At 45.4% G+C, this 16,375-nt stretch overlaps 1 protein-coding gene across 2 annotated transcripts in view; it reads left to right on the plus strand.

Annotated features, from left to right (window-relative positions):
* Window positions 1–5,178: 5,178 nt before the first annotated feature.
* The window catches only part of HMGA2 (high mobility group AT-hook 2), a 113,975-nt gene continuing 102,778 nt past the window's right edge, over window positions 5,179–16,375 (plus strand). Inside the window, exons 1-3 of one of the 2 annotated variants that reach the window (XM_083815333.1) lie at window positions 5,179–6,027; window positions 8,618–8,704; window positions 16,183–16,233. In XM_083815333.1, coding sequence (XP_083671459.1) covers window positions 5,917–6,027; window positions 8,618–8,704; window positions 16,183–16,233 — 249 coding nt within the window. In that variant the 5' untranslated portion in view covers window positions 5,179–5,916. The remainder of the gene's footprint in view (window positions 6,028–8,617; window positions 8,705–16,182; window positions 16,234–16,375) is intronic. The other variant, XM_083815332.1, reaches the window with a different exon arrangement.

The following is a 16,375-nucleotide window of genomic DNA, read 5'->3' on the forward strand; positions in this document are numbered from 1 at the left end:
CATTGCAGAGAAAAATGAGCCAGTCTTAAGTACTTTTAATCACAGAGTTTCATATAAAAACACATTCAAGATACTGAGCCTAATATTGGAGGGGAAAAGGTCTAAGGGAGAAGAGAAATCCAGTTCCACTGGGATTCGTGATGGGAGTTCTTCACCCTTTTTATAAGAGCCTTTCAAGAGATTAATGCGAACCATTTAAGCAAATATATAAATATGCTCACCAAGAGGCAGGCTCCTTGTGTGACAGCTATGACCTTGGAACTTTGTGACACATCCCCTCAGCTGGGTCTGAGCTAAAGAGCAGTGGGTATGCTGCTCCTCTTCCTCCCAGGGACTGCCATGACACCTGCTTTGCAGGCACCTCACTTCACCCAAAGAGATCCCAGGCAGAGTATCCACCACAGCAGCATCAGAGGTGAAGGAAGAGCAAGCCAGTTCCTTTTCTCTTTCTCAAAATTCCCAGTTATACCCCGGTTTCTGCCAAATCAGATGTTGTCCGACACCCCAGCACCCTGAGCTGAGGTCTCTGGCTCGCTTCCACGGTGGGTGGCTGTAGATGGCATCCCCTCTGGCTCTTCTCTGTCATTCCCCTGGGCAGGTGCGTTGAGCCTCTGCAGATATTTATAGGCACATGCAGTCTGCATACAGCTATGTTCTCTATTTGCATAAAATGCCAAGCATGAAATGAAACCAGGCTGTCATTAATCAAGGGTTTTAGAGAGCTAGAGTTTTTCAGTGAGGTTTTTGCTGAGCCTGGGCTTCAACATTTTCACACTTCCAACTGAAATTAAAAAAAACCTGACTGCTGGTATTGGTCAGATAAATAGCTATTCAGAAGTTTAACAAATGCAAAGCACCATCTCCTAGTTTTAGTTAGTGGTGGACGTGGGTGCGGGTAGAGGATAGAGAGGGGCTTTTGGAAGTGTTCATTGCTCGGTATGGGGTGAAACTCACCCATGTCACCAGCCCGCTGCTTCCTAAAGCACATGGAAACAAGTGGGGCTGGTTCTGCCAAGCCCGCTCATTCCAAACAGAACTTCACTCCATCACAATCAGCTTGAGTCTTCACGGTGCTGTGTAAATAAGGTCTTACTCAGTAGCATTAAAAACCAAAACTGCTGGTGGACAAGAACCTCCACTGATAAAGAAAACAGCTAGACCTGCATTCAAAAATGGAAAAAAAATAAAAATCTATAAGTGACAGTGCAGTTTTGAATTAATGAATGTATGAATCAATGAAAAGACACTACCAGATAATTAGCTCTTTGTCCTCACACATCTTCAAGTCCAGGGCAGGTGAGGACTAAACCACCAGTTTGCTGAAGTGAAACCCACTGGGTATTTCATACAGAAGTACAGAGAGTGCCCTCTGTAAGAAAGATCTCACCAAGGGCAACAGCCTAGGTGCATAGTTGTTGAGGTGAGGTGGAAGCATGTGTTGGCCCACGAGGTGGCCATATTGCATTTTTAGGCTTTTTTTAGTTTGGGGAATTGTTACCAAAATAACCCTGCATGGGCTGATTCCCCTGCAGCTGCACCAGGGCTAGCAACAATGGGAGCCTCAGTATAGGCAGCTTTCAGCTCCAGCAGCCGTTTTCAGCACTGTATCAGTTAACCCTGCTCTGAGGAGGGTTAATTGACACAGTGCTGCAAATGGCTGACGAGATGAAAACTCATATATTATGACTCCCAGCATCCCTAACAATTGTGCAGCTGCATTCATATGAGCAATGGTGGGAATTTGGAGGAGGGAAGAAAATTCCCTTGTGCAGACAAGGCCTGAGATCGAGCCTTAATGTTCTTTTCTGGGTCTTGGTTGTCAGTTGCAGTCATGCTTCCCTAAAGCATTATCCCAGCCATCTGCAGACTGCTGACTGTGAGGCAGCAGCCGCTGCCAGTTCCACCAGTTGGATGAGCAGGAGCAAGTGGGAGCATGACGGTATGGCTATGCCCATCTGATCGGTGCCCTCAAGGCTCCTGTGCCCGCTCTTCTCCTTGTCTTGTGTTCCCCAAGACCAAAGGGAACCTGTTCCAAAAGAACCAGGGAAAATGAAAGTTATCTTTTCCTGCAAATCCAAAAGATATTTGCAAAATGTACTTCTCCTGGGAGGGGTGGTTTTCTAGAAACTGAGCATCAGGATTCCCAGCTCCTTGGTACCCACTGTTGCTTCTGACCATGTAAATACCTTTGGCTGCCCTCCCTGCTTGGCCACAGAAGTGAAATACCTACCCAACATATGGCACGTATGGAAAGGGCAGATTTTAACAGTTGTAGCCCAAGACTGTTCCTCTAAGGAGCTCTCTGAGGCCATGCAGATCTATGGGCTCCCTGAAGAGCTGAGGAAACAGGCAGAAAAACTCTGAATTTTCCCATCTGCTCTCCCAACCCTGGCCAGAGATCTCCTCCAAAGCCAAACTTGCCTTGTCACTGTCCCTTTGGGGTAGCTTGTACTCCGTGAGAAGTAGGGTGGAGGGAACAGGACTCCCTTGAGCAGAGAGGATGTATAGCCCGACTCTTTCCACTCTTTGTCTAAATGCATGCATATCCATACATGCATGGCAAGCGGGCACTGTAGAGTCAGTGACAGGCTGTCCATCACACCGACTACATCTACAGGTGGCATCTCCCTCTGATGGTCCACAGCACAAGCCCATTGACTTACAGGGTGTAGTTCTGCACCCACAGGCTTGTGAAAAAGGAGGCAGATGAAGAAGCAAGCAAGGGAAGAAGGTTCTTGGCGGCTGCGTATAATCTCCAACACCTATTTAGCCTGCTATTGCTGACTGGGATGTCTTTCCAAAGGGAGAGTTCTGTGCTCTGATGCAAAACGTTAGTGCTGCTGTTAGAGTGCAGGGTTGAAAAAGCCCCCCCCCGGGAACAGAACCAGGCAGCCCTGGGCCACTGAACCCACTGCAAGCTGTCACACTGGCTTCAGAATAACACACAGCCTCCTGAGAAGTGTTGCAGGTGAGGTAGCAAAACCTCTACCTTACCCTCTTCTTCTTGACCTTGTAGGAAGTTCCTCTAATTTCTGTGGAAATCTCCGGGCTTTTTAGGCTCATGGAGAGTAGAAACCAGGACTTATTTTAAGTAACCTAACCTGTTAGGGATGCTTCCAGAAAAAGAAAAACCATTAAAGCACTGACAATTAATACTTCAGTTGACAGACCAAAGGTTAAATCTCAGACCCAAGTTTGTGGAAAGCTTTTCTACTCCGGTAGATTTGCTGTATTCTCTTCAATGAGTTATACAGTTCTGTTTACTGCTGTTTGCTCTGGATGGAGCAGCGATCCATACGTAGAGAGGACGGATTGGAACAGTTACCACATCTCTTTGGGGAAGGAATCTGGAACAAAACCAAGAGCTGTTTCTGGCTTCCCCCTTCCGCTAGCCACTTCAGGGAGTCAGGCTTTCTGGGTTCTGGATGTTGTGTGCTTACCTGTGTTAAGGTAGTCTGGATATAAATGATGTAACGACAAGATGTTGCATTAGTCTAGACAAGCCCATGTTCCCAGACCCACCATCAGGAACATCATCTGGCTTATGACCTAAGAACTTTTGGATAAGGAAGTAACGAAGACAGTTTTGAATGGAAGTCAGACCCGTAGTCATTCCACTCTCTGATGCTAAGCCTTGTCACAATCGTGAATTTGTGGGCGGACGTCCCCAGCAGGACCACAACTCCGTTATGCTGGGCACAGCGCAAGCGCCGAGACCTTTCATGTCCGGAATAGCTTTCAAAGTGTGAGCTTAGGAACATTGCTCCCATGTGAAGATTATTTGCTTATGGCTATATGTAAAAATCTTTGGACCATGGTATTGTTACTAGAACTGCTCGAGGAAAGACTAATGGAACTACTAATAGCCCATATGGGATGAATCTGTAGAGACAGCAGCATTGGAGCTACAGGTTTTTAGCAATCGCATGTACCACTGTCTTCCACAGACATGAATACGCTCCAAAGAGATTAATGGATGTTATAAAAATTATTTGCTGCTGCGCTTTAAACTATAGACTTTACAATCTCCACTTGGATTCTTGATCTCATACAGCAGCTTAACCTTTTGATGTACGGAGTGGACGCAGAGACCTTCAGATTTCTTTGTGGCGTGATGGGAACTGAACATTTTACAACACATCGTTGGGGCTGGGTAAGACCTTTCCGATAGCTATGAGATTTAACAGGTGGACCGTGTCCATCTTCCATAGCTCGTTGCTTTCGGAGACGGGAGGGAAGAGGGCTTGGAAGGCTCGTGATTGGATTAAGCACACTTCGGGAATATTTGCAGCCTTAAGAAGTGTTCTAGGATTACTCTTTCCTTAGCCCATCTGTCTGCAGTGTTATTTTTCCTATTCCACAGAAAGTAACTCAGCTGCCTGCTGTATGTTTGATTGGAGCAACTTTTTGCCTAATTGTATTTCTTTACCTATCTATAGACGTCTAAGCGTGTGTAGCCTGCTCAGACCACTTGAAGCACCTAGCCCGGCAATATACCAAAATACACTTTTTGTCCCCTCCTCGGGGCTCTCTCGCATTGCCCATCCCAAAGCAGCACCGGACGAGGAGGGAGCCACAGGGGGCCGCCCAATTTTGGCGGACCCCCGCGGGAGCCGTGGGGCAGGGGGAACTCCACGGACGCAGGCTGGAGCCCAGCTACGACCGCACCGGCACCGCCGGCTCCACCGGGGCGCTCCCCGGCTGCCCGGCGCTGTCCCGGCAGCACCTCCCGGCCAACCTCTCGCCTCCTCCGGCCCCCCCGGTGCACATCCCCCCGCGGCCGCGGGCGGGGCGCGGGTGGCGCCCGGCGGGCCCGGCCCAGGGGCGGCCCCGGCCCCGCCGCCTTTGTTCCGCGCCGCGGCGCCCACGTGGAGCGGCGGCGGCTCCGCGCCCGCGCAGCCCCTGCGCGCCCCCTGCGCGGCGGCGGCCGGGCCGCGGGGAGCCCGCCCGGGGCCTTTCAACCCGGCGGCGGGGCCGGGCCGTGCTGTGCCGCCGCTTCCCCCGGCCGCCGGCTTTCTCATGTTTTATCTGGCCGGCCGCCAGCCAGCTAGGTCCCCCCCCCCCTTTTTTTTTTTTCGCTCTGCCTCCTCCTCCCCCCCCCTCTTTTTTTATTTTTTATTTTTTGCACAGCCCCCTCCTGCTTTTTCCACCCACGGGTAAAGGTGGTTTTTCCTCCTTTTTTTTTTTTTTTTTTAAAACCCTCATCCTAGTTTAGTCCGTGGGCAGGACTCGCATAATAATATTTCCAGTCCCAGCAGCTCACATCACAGACACGAACCCAGGACCGCCCCCCCTCATTTTTTTTCTTCCCAATCTCCCAAATCGCTTTATTATTATTTTTTAAATGATCGCGCTTTTTGCCCGCTGCTCCCGCTGCTGCCGAAATCCCCGGCTTCCCAGGGTGCATGCTTCTGGCAAGACCGTGCAGTGTTCTCAGTCCACTTTCAGTGTGTCTTATCTTAATTTGTCCTGATCCGATCTAAGCGCGATAGCCACCACTTGCTTTCAATTTGTAGGATTTTTTCCCCTCCTCGGTTCGCTCCGACTACCCTCGGAGTGTTTCCCTCTCTGCTCGCATTTCCAGGGTTCCGATCTACTACTCTGCCTTTATTTCTTCTTCTCTCTTTTTTTTTTTTTTTTTTTAAACCTCCCCTCTCTTGAATTGCTTCATGTTACTAACCATTCCTAAATTGTAGGAGAGCTCCATTCCCCCTCCTCTCCCACCACCACCAGCACCACTACCACCATCACCTCCTCCTCCTCCTCCTCCCCTTCTCTTCTCCTTTTTGGCAGCACCAGGACGTCCGGTGTGGTGGTGGCAGCGAGCAGCAAAAGCAGCAAGAGCTCCTTTTGATTCCCCCCCGTTCCAAGGTGCTTTGGAGAGACCCGGTTCAAAGCTGAGCGGCAGAAGTCACGATGAGTGCACAAGGTGAGGGACCCGGTCAGCCTTCCACTGCTGCCCAGGAGCAACCTGCAACCGCAGAGCCTCAGAAGAGAGGACGAGGCAGACCCAGGAAGCAACCACAAGTCAGTATTCGCGTAGAGGCGTAGAGCCGCAGATCTGTAGTGTTGTAGGCATGTAACCATGTACGTATCGGTGCAGGCGGCCGGGGACGGGGCGCGGGGGCTCCCGGCGGGGCGGGCAGCGCCCGGCGGCGGCTCGGGGCGGGCGGCGGGGCCGCGGAGCCCGCCCGGGGCTTTCGCTATTGTGCGGGCGGCGAGCCGGGGCTTTTCAATGGGGACGGGGAACATGGAGCGGCGAGGCTCCGACCAACCAGCGCTCGCTGGCTCCTTTCGAGCTGGGTTTGAAATTGCGAAAGCGGCGAGCGGGGGAAACGGGGCTCGCCCGGGCTCCCTCCTCTGCGAGCCCTCGCAACGTCTCAGCGTGTGTGTGTGTGAGTGAGTGTGAGCCTGTGTGTGTGTGTGTGTGTGCGCGCTGTGTGTGTGCTGTGTGTGTGTGCGTGTGTCGGGTCCCACCGGGGCTGCTGCCGCCTCCGAGCTTGACCAGCCCAGCCCCTGACTGCCCCTAGATCCTGGGGTTGGGGGAGAGGAGGGTGTCTAGAAAGTCGCATAGGGTTGGCTTTTTTTTTTTTCCCTTTTCTTTTCTCTCTTTTTTTTTCTTTCTTTTTTTTTTTTTTTTTTCTTTCTCCTGGCGTCCCCCCCTTCCCCACCTCCTCCCTCACCCCCGTCATCGTCTGCAGAGAGGTGCCCCCGTTGCCGACGGGGGTGGGGGAGGCAGCCGGAGGGGGCTTGCCCTGCATTTGCAACACCTTTTGCCTCGGCTGCGCCGCTTTCCCAGGCAGGTCGAGGCGCGGGGACGGCGCCCGGCTCCCCCCGGGGCCCCGAAGGGGACTCGCAGGGCTCCTCTCTGACTCGCCAGACCTCAATCCGCGCTAAGGTTGCCAGATTCGCGCATTATCACCCCCCCCCGCCTCCCCATCCCGTCCCGTCCCATCCCATCCCACCCCATCCCATCCCACCCGACTGCCGCTGTCGCATCGTCCGGCACAGCCGCCCCCGGCTCTGGGGGCTCCTCGGGGGCTGCCCGGGGCTCCCCGCGGCCCTTTCCCTGCCTCGGAAGTCGCGGCTGGAAGTCGTAGGGCCGCCCGGGGAGCCGCTTTTAAAAGCCAAGCTTCCGCGGAGCTTTAAAACCTCTCGCCCCATTCATTCAGCATCGGCTCCAAGCCCCGAGAGCCTGCGAGGGGCTTCGGGGGCACCCAGAGAGCCGAGGAGCCGAGCCCCGGGCCGGGGGCAAGCCGGTGCCGAGCCCCCGGTGTGCTCCAGCAAATCACACAGAAAGTAAAAATTATTATTTTTTAAATTATTCTTATTTTTTGGGAAAGCCGTGCGAGCGGAGCCCCTGCTTTTACCGCTCTGCCCTCAGTGCCACTCGCTCACCGCCCGCGGCTCCGTGCCCAGCATCAGCCTGGTACCCTTTCCTCCCCCCTTCACCCCCCACTTTTATTTTTTTCCCTTCTCCCCCATCCACCCCTTTTCCTTTTTTTTTTTTCTTCCTTTTTTTCTTTCTTTTTTTTTTTTTTTTTGTATTTGAATGTATGGCAGAGAAAGCAAGCCGCGTCTCCTTAGCCGAGCTCAGCCCTGCTGTGCAGTGCCTGAGCCCCTCTGCAGCCTCCCCAGCCTGAGCCTGCACCCTGAGCCTCCCCGGGAGTGGAAAAGCTGAAGGGTTTTAAGCTGGTCTAAGTTAACAAACCGCATTGAATTAGATTTGCCACCTCCCGTAGTCCGAGGGAAACGTATGATATTGAAGGCTTGAAGAGTTTTATAGTATTTGTGATTCGCTGAATAAATATTTGGAGTCCGAGCTCGTAGTAATTCGTGGGCATTTTTAAGGACTGGTTGTTTGCTGTCAGCCAGAGGAGCTAGTTAAGAAAACTTTGAAAACAATCATCGCTTCTGCCCAGTAATTTTAGATTTTTTTTGTTGTTGTTGTTATTGTTTCAGATATTTTACATCCTCAGTTTTTTTTTGGCTTGCTAGTGCTCCATTTGAAGAAACTTTAGCGTTTGCATTTTACTCGGATCAATTCTGTTTGCAATAGGTGCGAATGTAACGCAGAGCTCAGAACTGCAGAAAAAATCCCCCCAAATTATTTGTACCCTTGAGAGAGAAAATAGTCTTAAGCTTATTTTCTACTTTTCCAGTAGTTAGCATTGTTTTGTTTTTTTTTTTTCAAAAGTGTGTGCTAGTAACTGCATATAATAACTGTATCTTGTTATAATGAAATGCAATTGACATTAAATGGATAACTGTATTAATTTTCAAATAATCATTCTTGCATGAGGGAAGCTATAGCCATCTTCTTTTAAAAATGTGTTTTCTCATATAACTAGCTTGCTAGAGTATGCAGACTCTTTTTATTCTTTTTTTGTGTGTGTGTGTGCAATTACAAGGAAAGTTAAACTCTTTTATTATGTAAAATGCATTTTTTTCTTCACTTTGAGTTGTTTAATTTTTCATGTTGCATTTTAAATACTGTTGCATTTATTTATACTGTTAATTCACGTGCTTTAAGTAACTGCTCAGTTGTAGTTTATCATTGAGCTCTTCTTGGTTAGCTGTAGCTTCTTGCCACAATAGCATGTTTTCCTGTATTTAGGAACCAACTGGTGAACCATCTCCTAAAAGACCAAGAGGAAGACCCAAAGGAAGCAAAAACAAGAGTCCCTCTAAAGCAGCCCAGAAGGTGAGATTATTAAAGAGGGAGTTCCTAATGCTGTTTTTTCATCAACTGGTAGCAAAAGAGCCAGTCATTTAGGCTGTGAACTGTGGGGCTGGGACCCTTTTAATAATGGCAGCTACATCATAGAGCATGTATTTTGCATTTGTAAGACTGGAAATAACATGCTGCAGGACGACCCTAGGCACAGAACCCATAAGGGCAGCTTGCTTTTTGAATAGCATACAGATTAGTGGAATAACATAGTGCATTTGATGCATTTATTGAGATCTCCTGTACCTAGTAAGGAGATCAATATTAGGGATATTATTTGCTTGATTAAGGTTTTTGAGAGAGGAAGATTAATTTCTCACCGACTTGCAGACGTTAACTTCTACAGACCAAATCTGTGTATTAAAGCTGAAGTGTTTTGTCAAACAGGTTAATTAGAAGAAAATCCAATTATGTGTTGATGGAAATAAGTGCATATATCGAAATTTACAGCTTTAAAATGTGATGGTAAAGTAAACTGTGAGCTACAGTAAAAGCCTACCATTTAGTAATCACTTTCAAAGAGTTTTTTACTTGCAGTGCTATTAGTCTTCTGAACCACTACTTCTGTTTGGGGATGGGAGCAAACTTGTGTTATGGTGGCTCTGAATGCATCTAGCTATAGTACAAGCTCACTGGAGTCCCTCCACTTAGTGCATGGACTTCACATCACAAATACAGTGTGAAAACGTGCCTTAATTTTATTGGAACTTGGGAAAGCTCAGTGTCACAAAACTGTGCTATCAAGGCAGATAATACCTTGCTGCATGAATTCTTCTAGTGAAGATAAATAGTTGTGTATAGCCTTGGAAAGAAAAACTGGAGTTTTGTTTATGTTGATGGTTACACAGCAGTTAGCACTAATTTACAGGTACTAAATTGGAAACAAAAGCTTGCAAAAGCTGGTAGTGAACTGTACTGCTTAAGTGTACCAGTATCTTTTAAGTAGATCTTTGACAAAATGTGCGTGGAACATATTTGTAGCCTCATCTAATTCTGGTTCATTTTTCAGTATGCCTATGGTCCTGACCATATTAAGTTTGATAGTTTTCAGTGTTATAAATTACTATAGCAACTCCTGATAAATATTAAATTATTAGGGGGTGACTGTGATTTCATGTCTGTTTTGTTATAAGTGTTTTCAGCGTTTGTTTGAGGGACGTTTTCCAACTCCCTTTAAATTTAAAATAGTTTTTTTTACATTCTAAACTGGAAAAAGCGGTATATTCTGTCAAGAAGTTCATGAATTAGTAAAAATGCTTTACAAGTTAAGTATTTAAAATATATCAAAGCCACGCTGCAACCTAGTGAGCTTAAAAATGTTGATTTTTTTTCTTTATATAATAAAAATGTTCCTCAGATTCACTTTAAAAAAGTTTAAATTTCACTCTTCAAAAGGGAGAGAGCAGTTTTTTATTAGTCTAGTAAGTCCAAATGTGAGCTTTAGTATTTTAAATATTACTCTTAGGAGTGTTGGCTTTCCTAGGAGAAATATTTGTAATAAGATTAAATTTTAAGTAATTCATAGAAATGTGTTTTCAAAAGATATTTCTAAAAGAAATATTAACATTATTTCATTTGTATGAGTGATTTGAAAATCAGTTTTAATGGAAAATAACTTAAAATCTTTCATACATATGTAAGTATATCAATTCAAGAGCTTTCCAGATGATTCTGGTACATACAGTTGTTTTTTTTAATCTAATTTATGAACTGAGCAATTTCATTGTAACGTTTTGATTTTCAGAATGCATCAAGTTACTGCCCTAATTAAAGCAAACCTTTTTCGGGTGTTGATATTATAAAAAATTGACCAAAGACCACATGTCTTTTTAGCATTAAAAAATCTTTGAGGGGTATGTAACTACAACTTTTATTTGTTTCTAGGTTTATAGATAAAATATGTAAATGTTTGATAAATCTCCTAAAACATAAAACAGTGATAAAGCCTTCTTAGAAAAAAGTCAGTGATCACATTTCTGATAAATATTTTAGCTCTTTTTCCAAATAGATAATTAAGCCTCTCTAAAATGGTTCAGCTTCTCACCAGACATCTCAAAGCATCTAATACTAATTTTGATAGTTTTTCTACCAGTAATAAGGATGGAAAGATTTTGACACTGTAAGAAAGCTTCATTTGCTGATGAGGGTATCGCCTCTTAAGAGAGTGAGCTATATGTTTGATTTTGTGATAAACATATTTACACATCCATAGACACACATATATTTATTTAAGGCTTTTTACCCCCTGTCTCAACTCTCAGAAGTGGGCTAACTTCAATTCAGACCCTGTGCCTGTGAACATGGGTCCTATACATGCAACTGGAAATTGCTGGAATTTCTGCAGAATAGTGTGTGGCCTGTGTTTTTCAAAGTGAGCTCATTGAAATGTTCTGTAGTGTTCACAACATGTAAGATAAACGCACGCCACTAGCACCCACCGAATAGACATGAGAAGGCACTCGTGATTAATTGATGGGGTGTTCTCTTGCAAACCATTACACATCACAATTAAAAATGCATTGCACAAAGTGGCAGTCAGTTAAAAATACTCGATTGCTGGGGCTTTGTTTTGTTGTGCTTCAAAAAGCAAATGCCCTTAAATCAGTTGAGGGACGCTTTACCCTAGAAGCTGATTGTGTTGTGGATTTAAAATTTCTTGGTTCATGGGACTTTTTTTTTTCTTTAATTTTTTTTCCTTTAGCTTTCAGAGCTTGTGTTTGGTCTTAGTAAACTGGCCTTGGGGCATCTGAAAACAAACTGTGCTTGTTAGGAAATTAGCAATGTGAAACTTGACAATGCATACAGAATGTTGCAAGACCAATTGGATAGCTAATAATGTGGCAGTTACTCTAATTTTAGGTAATGCACGATTTTAAAAAAAAAAAGGTTTGCATATCACACATACCTAACTTATGTTACACAAAGGGTAAGCTGCATTTTATGGAAAAACAAATAATTTCTCAATTGTTTAGTTTTCACGAACAGAACGAACACAACATGTTAGCAGATGAGAAGAGAGAGACACAAAAAGGCTCTTATCACCTTGTACTCCACAATCAGACTGTTATTCAAGTCTGTGTCTTCAAACAAGTCATTCTGTTATTCATTTAAAATATTTGTAAAAAATTAGCAAAAAAGGGAAACTTTTCTTTCTGTCTGTCTTTTTTTCTAATGAGTAACTTGAGTTTTTGTGGAAGGATCATAGTAAGGATGTTCCTTTCTAGTTTCCTGGGCGTTGTGTGGTTGAATTTTATTTGTAAGGCTGAGTTGTGTTCCCAGCCCATCACATTTCCCTTAAGCATTCAGGGGCTTCTCTTTGTTTAGCTCCCGTAGCTGGGCTTAACAAAAATACTGTATGGGCATAAATACTCTCCTGTTTGGAAGGAAGAAACACAATTGTTGGGTCAAAAACATAAATAAAAAAGGCAGGGGGTAGTAACTACTGTGTGTTTGTTTCAAAAGAAAATGTCAAGGTATCCCAGGAATATCCAAAAATAAAGTCTTTTTTGTAAAATTCGTCTTCAGTTGACATATTGTGGCTTTTGTTGTAGTTATTCATGTAGTGAACTTCACTAATGGTACCTCTACATCTTGAAATACCATTCTCCAGAACTTGTGGAGTCTCTCTGTGATGACAGTTACTACTGTCTCCTCACTACGTGGCCAGAGTTTGGTATGTAGAAAACCCCGTCCCTGAGTTAAGCAGTCCAAAGGTAAAAAAAAAAAAAAAAAAAAGTGCACGTGACCAGGACTCTGCCCTAAATTGGTTCATGAAAATCTATTTGGCTTCTCCATGCTTCATTCATTCTCACCAGCACCAGTCGTAACAGGCTTAAAGGGAACATGAGTTCAGATTTATCAAGGGATTGTAGTATGGTTGTTGCACCTAAAGAGTAAGGGACCACAAATGTTTTGAGCAAGATGGGTAAAGCAGGAGAAGACTGACTCCCATTTAGAGTTAAAATGGGTAAAGCATGACGTGAAAAGTGAGATATGTTTGTATCCAGCCAATGCTTAAGTTTCTTCTAAGAAAGAAAAATGAAGAGCAAAAAGAACTTTTTTTTTTTTTTTTTTTTTTTTTTTGTAGGAGAGGGACACTGCCCTGCACAAGGTCTTTTGGCACGGTGTGGCAGCAGTGATCCTCATGCTGGGACCTAGCAGTTGTTCCACCAGACCTCAGCTCTGGCACATTCTATCTGAGGTCTCCAGATCATTTTGCACAGTGGCTAGAGTTCCTAAAATTTGGGTTCTGTTGCATTCGCAATCTTCCTTGACAATAGATAGATATCTGACGAGCACGTTCAATTATTTATACCTGTCTTGTCTTGTTAATTGCCTTCAGTAGTACAGCCTCAGCTCCTGCTCAGGCTTGGCCCAGTTAGGCAGCGGGGAGATGCAGGGATGCTGGGCGGTCGGGTACCACGGCGGCTGATGGCAGCCGTTCGGAAGCAGGCTTTGGTGGCATCGTGCTACAGGGCTTGGATGAACTGCAGATCTGTCCGGAGACGTGTGAACGACATGGCGGTGGCTGGAGTGGCCATCTTTCTCACTCGGGTCAAAAATATCATTTCCTGTACTGAAGAACAAGTAAATCCATTTAAACGTGACACAGCAACAATGAAATGTTTATGTAATTGGTTTTAAGAAATTTTATATTATATCCACATATATATAAGTATCATAAACTTGGGTTTGATTACGTCCCCAGCCCTTCTTTAACTTGGGTTATTTTGTGTCTCAGCAGTCCAGAACAAGAGGATGCCTCCTAGTGCAGCACCGAACGCTCAGAAAAGCCTGACCAAACACATCTCAATTTCAGAGAGTGCTTTAGAGGATTAAGGCAGCAGCTTCCTTTCTGACTAAGCAATTACAGGCTGCCGTGGGTAAGGTGGCTGAGAGCACTTGCATCTTGCTGCCCAAATAGGAATCCTTGTGATCTTTGGGTGGCTTGGGGCTCTCCCTGGATTTGTTCCTAGCTTCAGAGGCAACGCTTCAATTAAAGCAAAGAGCCAACGGACTAGCATGGTTTAGATTATGAAAATACCTATTTAAGAGGAAAAGCAAAGCTTTAGCACTTACGTGTTCCCGTTCTTATTAATTACTTGAAAATGATATGGAGAAACATTGAATTATTTGTCTGATATGCAATAAAACCTTTCTTCAAGCGCTGACATTAAAAGACAGCCTTGTGCTGTTGGAGAAAATACGGGTTAGGTTTGCAGAATTCAAACTAAAATAAAAAATAAAAAATCCAAATGGGAAGAGGGGGAATATTTTCCTAAACTTCACGCCTTTATTATCACTGCTGGACTGCCACTACTCCTTCGTGGTTGTTCCAGGAGTGTTTTGTCTTTCCCTTCCCTCAGAATGGAGATAAAAACATCCACTCGGGAGGTTCCCGTCGCTCACTTTCTGCAGTTTAGTCTATGGAAACCCTCCTATTTACTTACAGAATCGCCCCGTACCAAAACATAGTATCTGGCATGCCCCGCTGTTTGCTCAGCTCACCTCTGGGAAAGGTTTGGTTTTGATAAGGACTCTGGAAATGTTTTTCTTCTGACATGAGGTGGAAATCACATGCAGCAGGGATACAGCGCCATTCAGCGCAAAGGGTCCCCGCTGCAGGGGCCAGGCACCGCCAGCGGCCGGAGCAGCTCCTGGCACTCCCGTGCTGTGCTGTGCTCCGGGGTGGACGGTGGCACGGGGTTTTGCTCAGCTCCCCCAGCCCATCAGGGGTTTTGCTCAGCTCCCCCAGCCCGTCAGGCAGCGTTGTGTGCCCTGGTTAAGCTTACAGCTCTTGTCAACCTTTGGGTAGTGTTAATTGGTAGAGCAAAGTGGGTTCAGTTTCCAAAAACTTAGGTTTTTCATAAAGGGTCTTTCAGTGAATACAGAAGAAAATAAATGGTGTTTATCCTTTCACAATGTGTCAGGTGCAGATTAACTGTTAAGAACAGTTTTAGCTGATCTTTTTTTTCTAGGCTTACGCCCTGTATTTTGTGAGATAAACATAAATGGGTGGGGGCACAAATTTTCAAAACCAAAACACCTCCTTTTTTGCATCCTTCAACTAATAAGGTTGGAAAAAACGAACACTTTAAAAGGCACCAAAACTCTGAAATAGACAGCTCCAGTATGTAGCAAATGCATTTTAACAAGTATTCTCATAAGAGGGTTTCACCTTACATGTAACGCTGGTATAAACGATTAAAGAGCAAGTTTACTCTTTTAACAAGTCTGAGTGATAATTTTGCCCTTTAGGAGTGTGAATTTTATTTTTCACAGCTTTCTTCTTGGTGAGATATTTATTTCAGGGTAATTGCATTTAACTTGTGGTACAGCTTTTTCGTAGAGATTCCTCCCCTGCTTCCTCGTCTCAGGTTCTCTTGCAGAGGGATCTGCTTTGCCTAGCATTAGGTGACAGTGTGCATTACAGAGATTGATCGGCGAGTGATTTATTTAATGAGACAGTTGATTTCTGAGGGCAAATCAAATACACATACAGTTAACTGGAAGCAAAACAGCTCATGGAAATTTGGGAGCACGTTTACGGAGTGCGTGCTAAAAGTGTTCACTCTTAGGGACTTCTTGTGCAGCACAAGTCCTGCTCTCACCGAAGCTGGTGGCAAAATCTTGATCACCTTAGTGAGACAGGATTATTTACCTGACAAGGTGTGTGCATGGGCAGAGCCCATCTAGAGAAAATAACTTGCAGTTCTCATTTTAAGGCCTGTAAGTAGTTTCCTGTAGTGAGCAAGCAGTGCTAGCCACAGTGTCACACAGCGAGTGCATGGAAGAGGCTGGTAGCTGAACCCAAATTTCCTTTAAGCTAAGCTCCAGGACCAACTGTTGGGCTTACATAAATATCACTGTCACTTCTAGGGCACCTTCCCTGCTGTTTCCTTCAACCTTGAAAGGGAAGGTGTGTTTTGGAGCAGTGATGGGTTTGCTTAGAGCTTAAGGATGCATGTCTGCCTGGAAAAGCTCACGTGAAGTAGAGGAGTTACTTCCCAGTGTCACGTTCCTGGTGGCAGTCTGTCCAAACACGCTTCATGCACAAACATCATGAGACTAAATGAAGGAATTGTGGCTGCTATAAATTGCTTTATTCAGGCTTGAAACGGGCTGTACGTCTAACATAGTACCTTTAGGTGATGCCTGACAGCCTGTGAAAGGCTAGAGGTGACGCTGTTGGGGTTCTGCAGGTCCCAATCCTCCGTGGACCAGGGCTGGGGGCACCCTTGGGTGCAGGTGAAGGCGTTCACATGGGCTTGGAAATGGCAGAAAAAAATGTAATCACCTTCTGCCAGAAAACCCATGGAGTCAGGGGGAGGCTTGGTGCCACCCTAGAGATACACTTATGGATAATGTTACAGGAAAGGAGTTCCTAGTTAACCAAGGCTGTTAAACAATGCTGGGGTATAAAACATGTTGTGTTTCTTTTCCCTTTACAGAAAGCAGAAGCCACTGGTGAAAAGCGACCCAGAGGGCGGCCCAGAAAATGGGTAGATATTCCACTTCTAATAATTTGATTTATTTTCTGTGTTATAAAGCATGTTATAAAGTCCTTTCTCTAAGGGAACAATTATTTCTGCTTTGTCTGTGAAAAGAGCATCCATCTTCTGTGTCTGTTTGTTCTGGTGGATT

Source organism: Anser anser, assembly GCF_964211835.1.
Source record: "Anser anser genome assembly, chromosome: 1".
In the NCBI taxonomy this organism is placed as follows: domain Eukaryota; kingdom Metazoa; phylum Chordata; class Aves; order Anseriformes; family Anatidae; genus Anser; species Anser anser.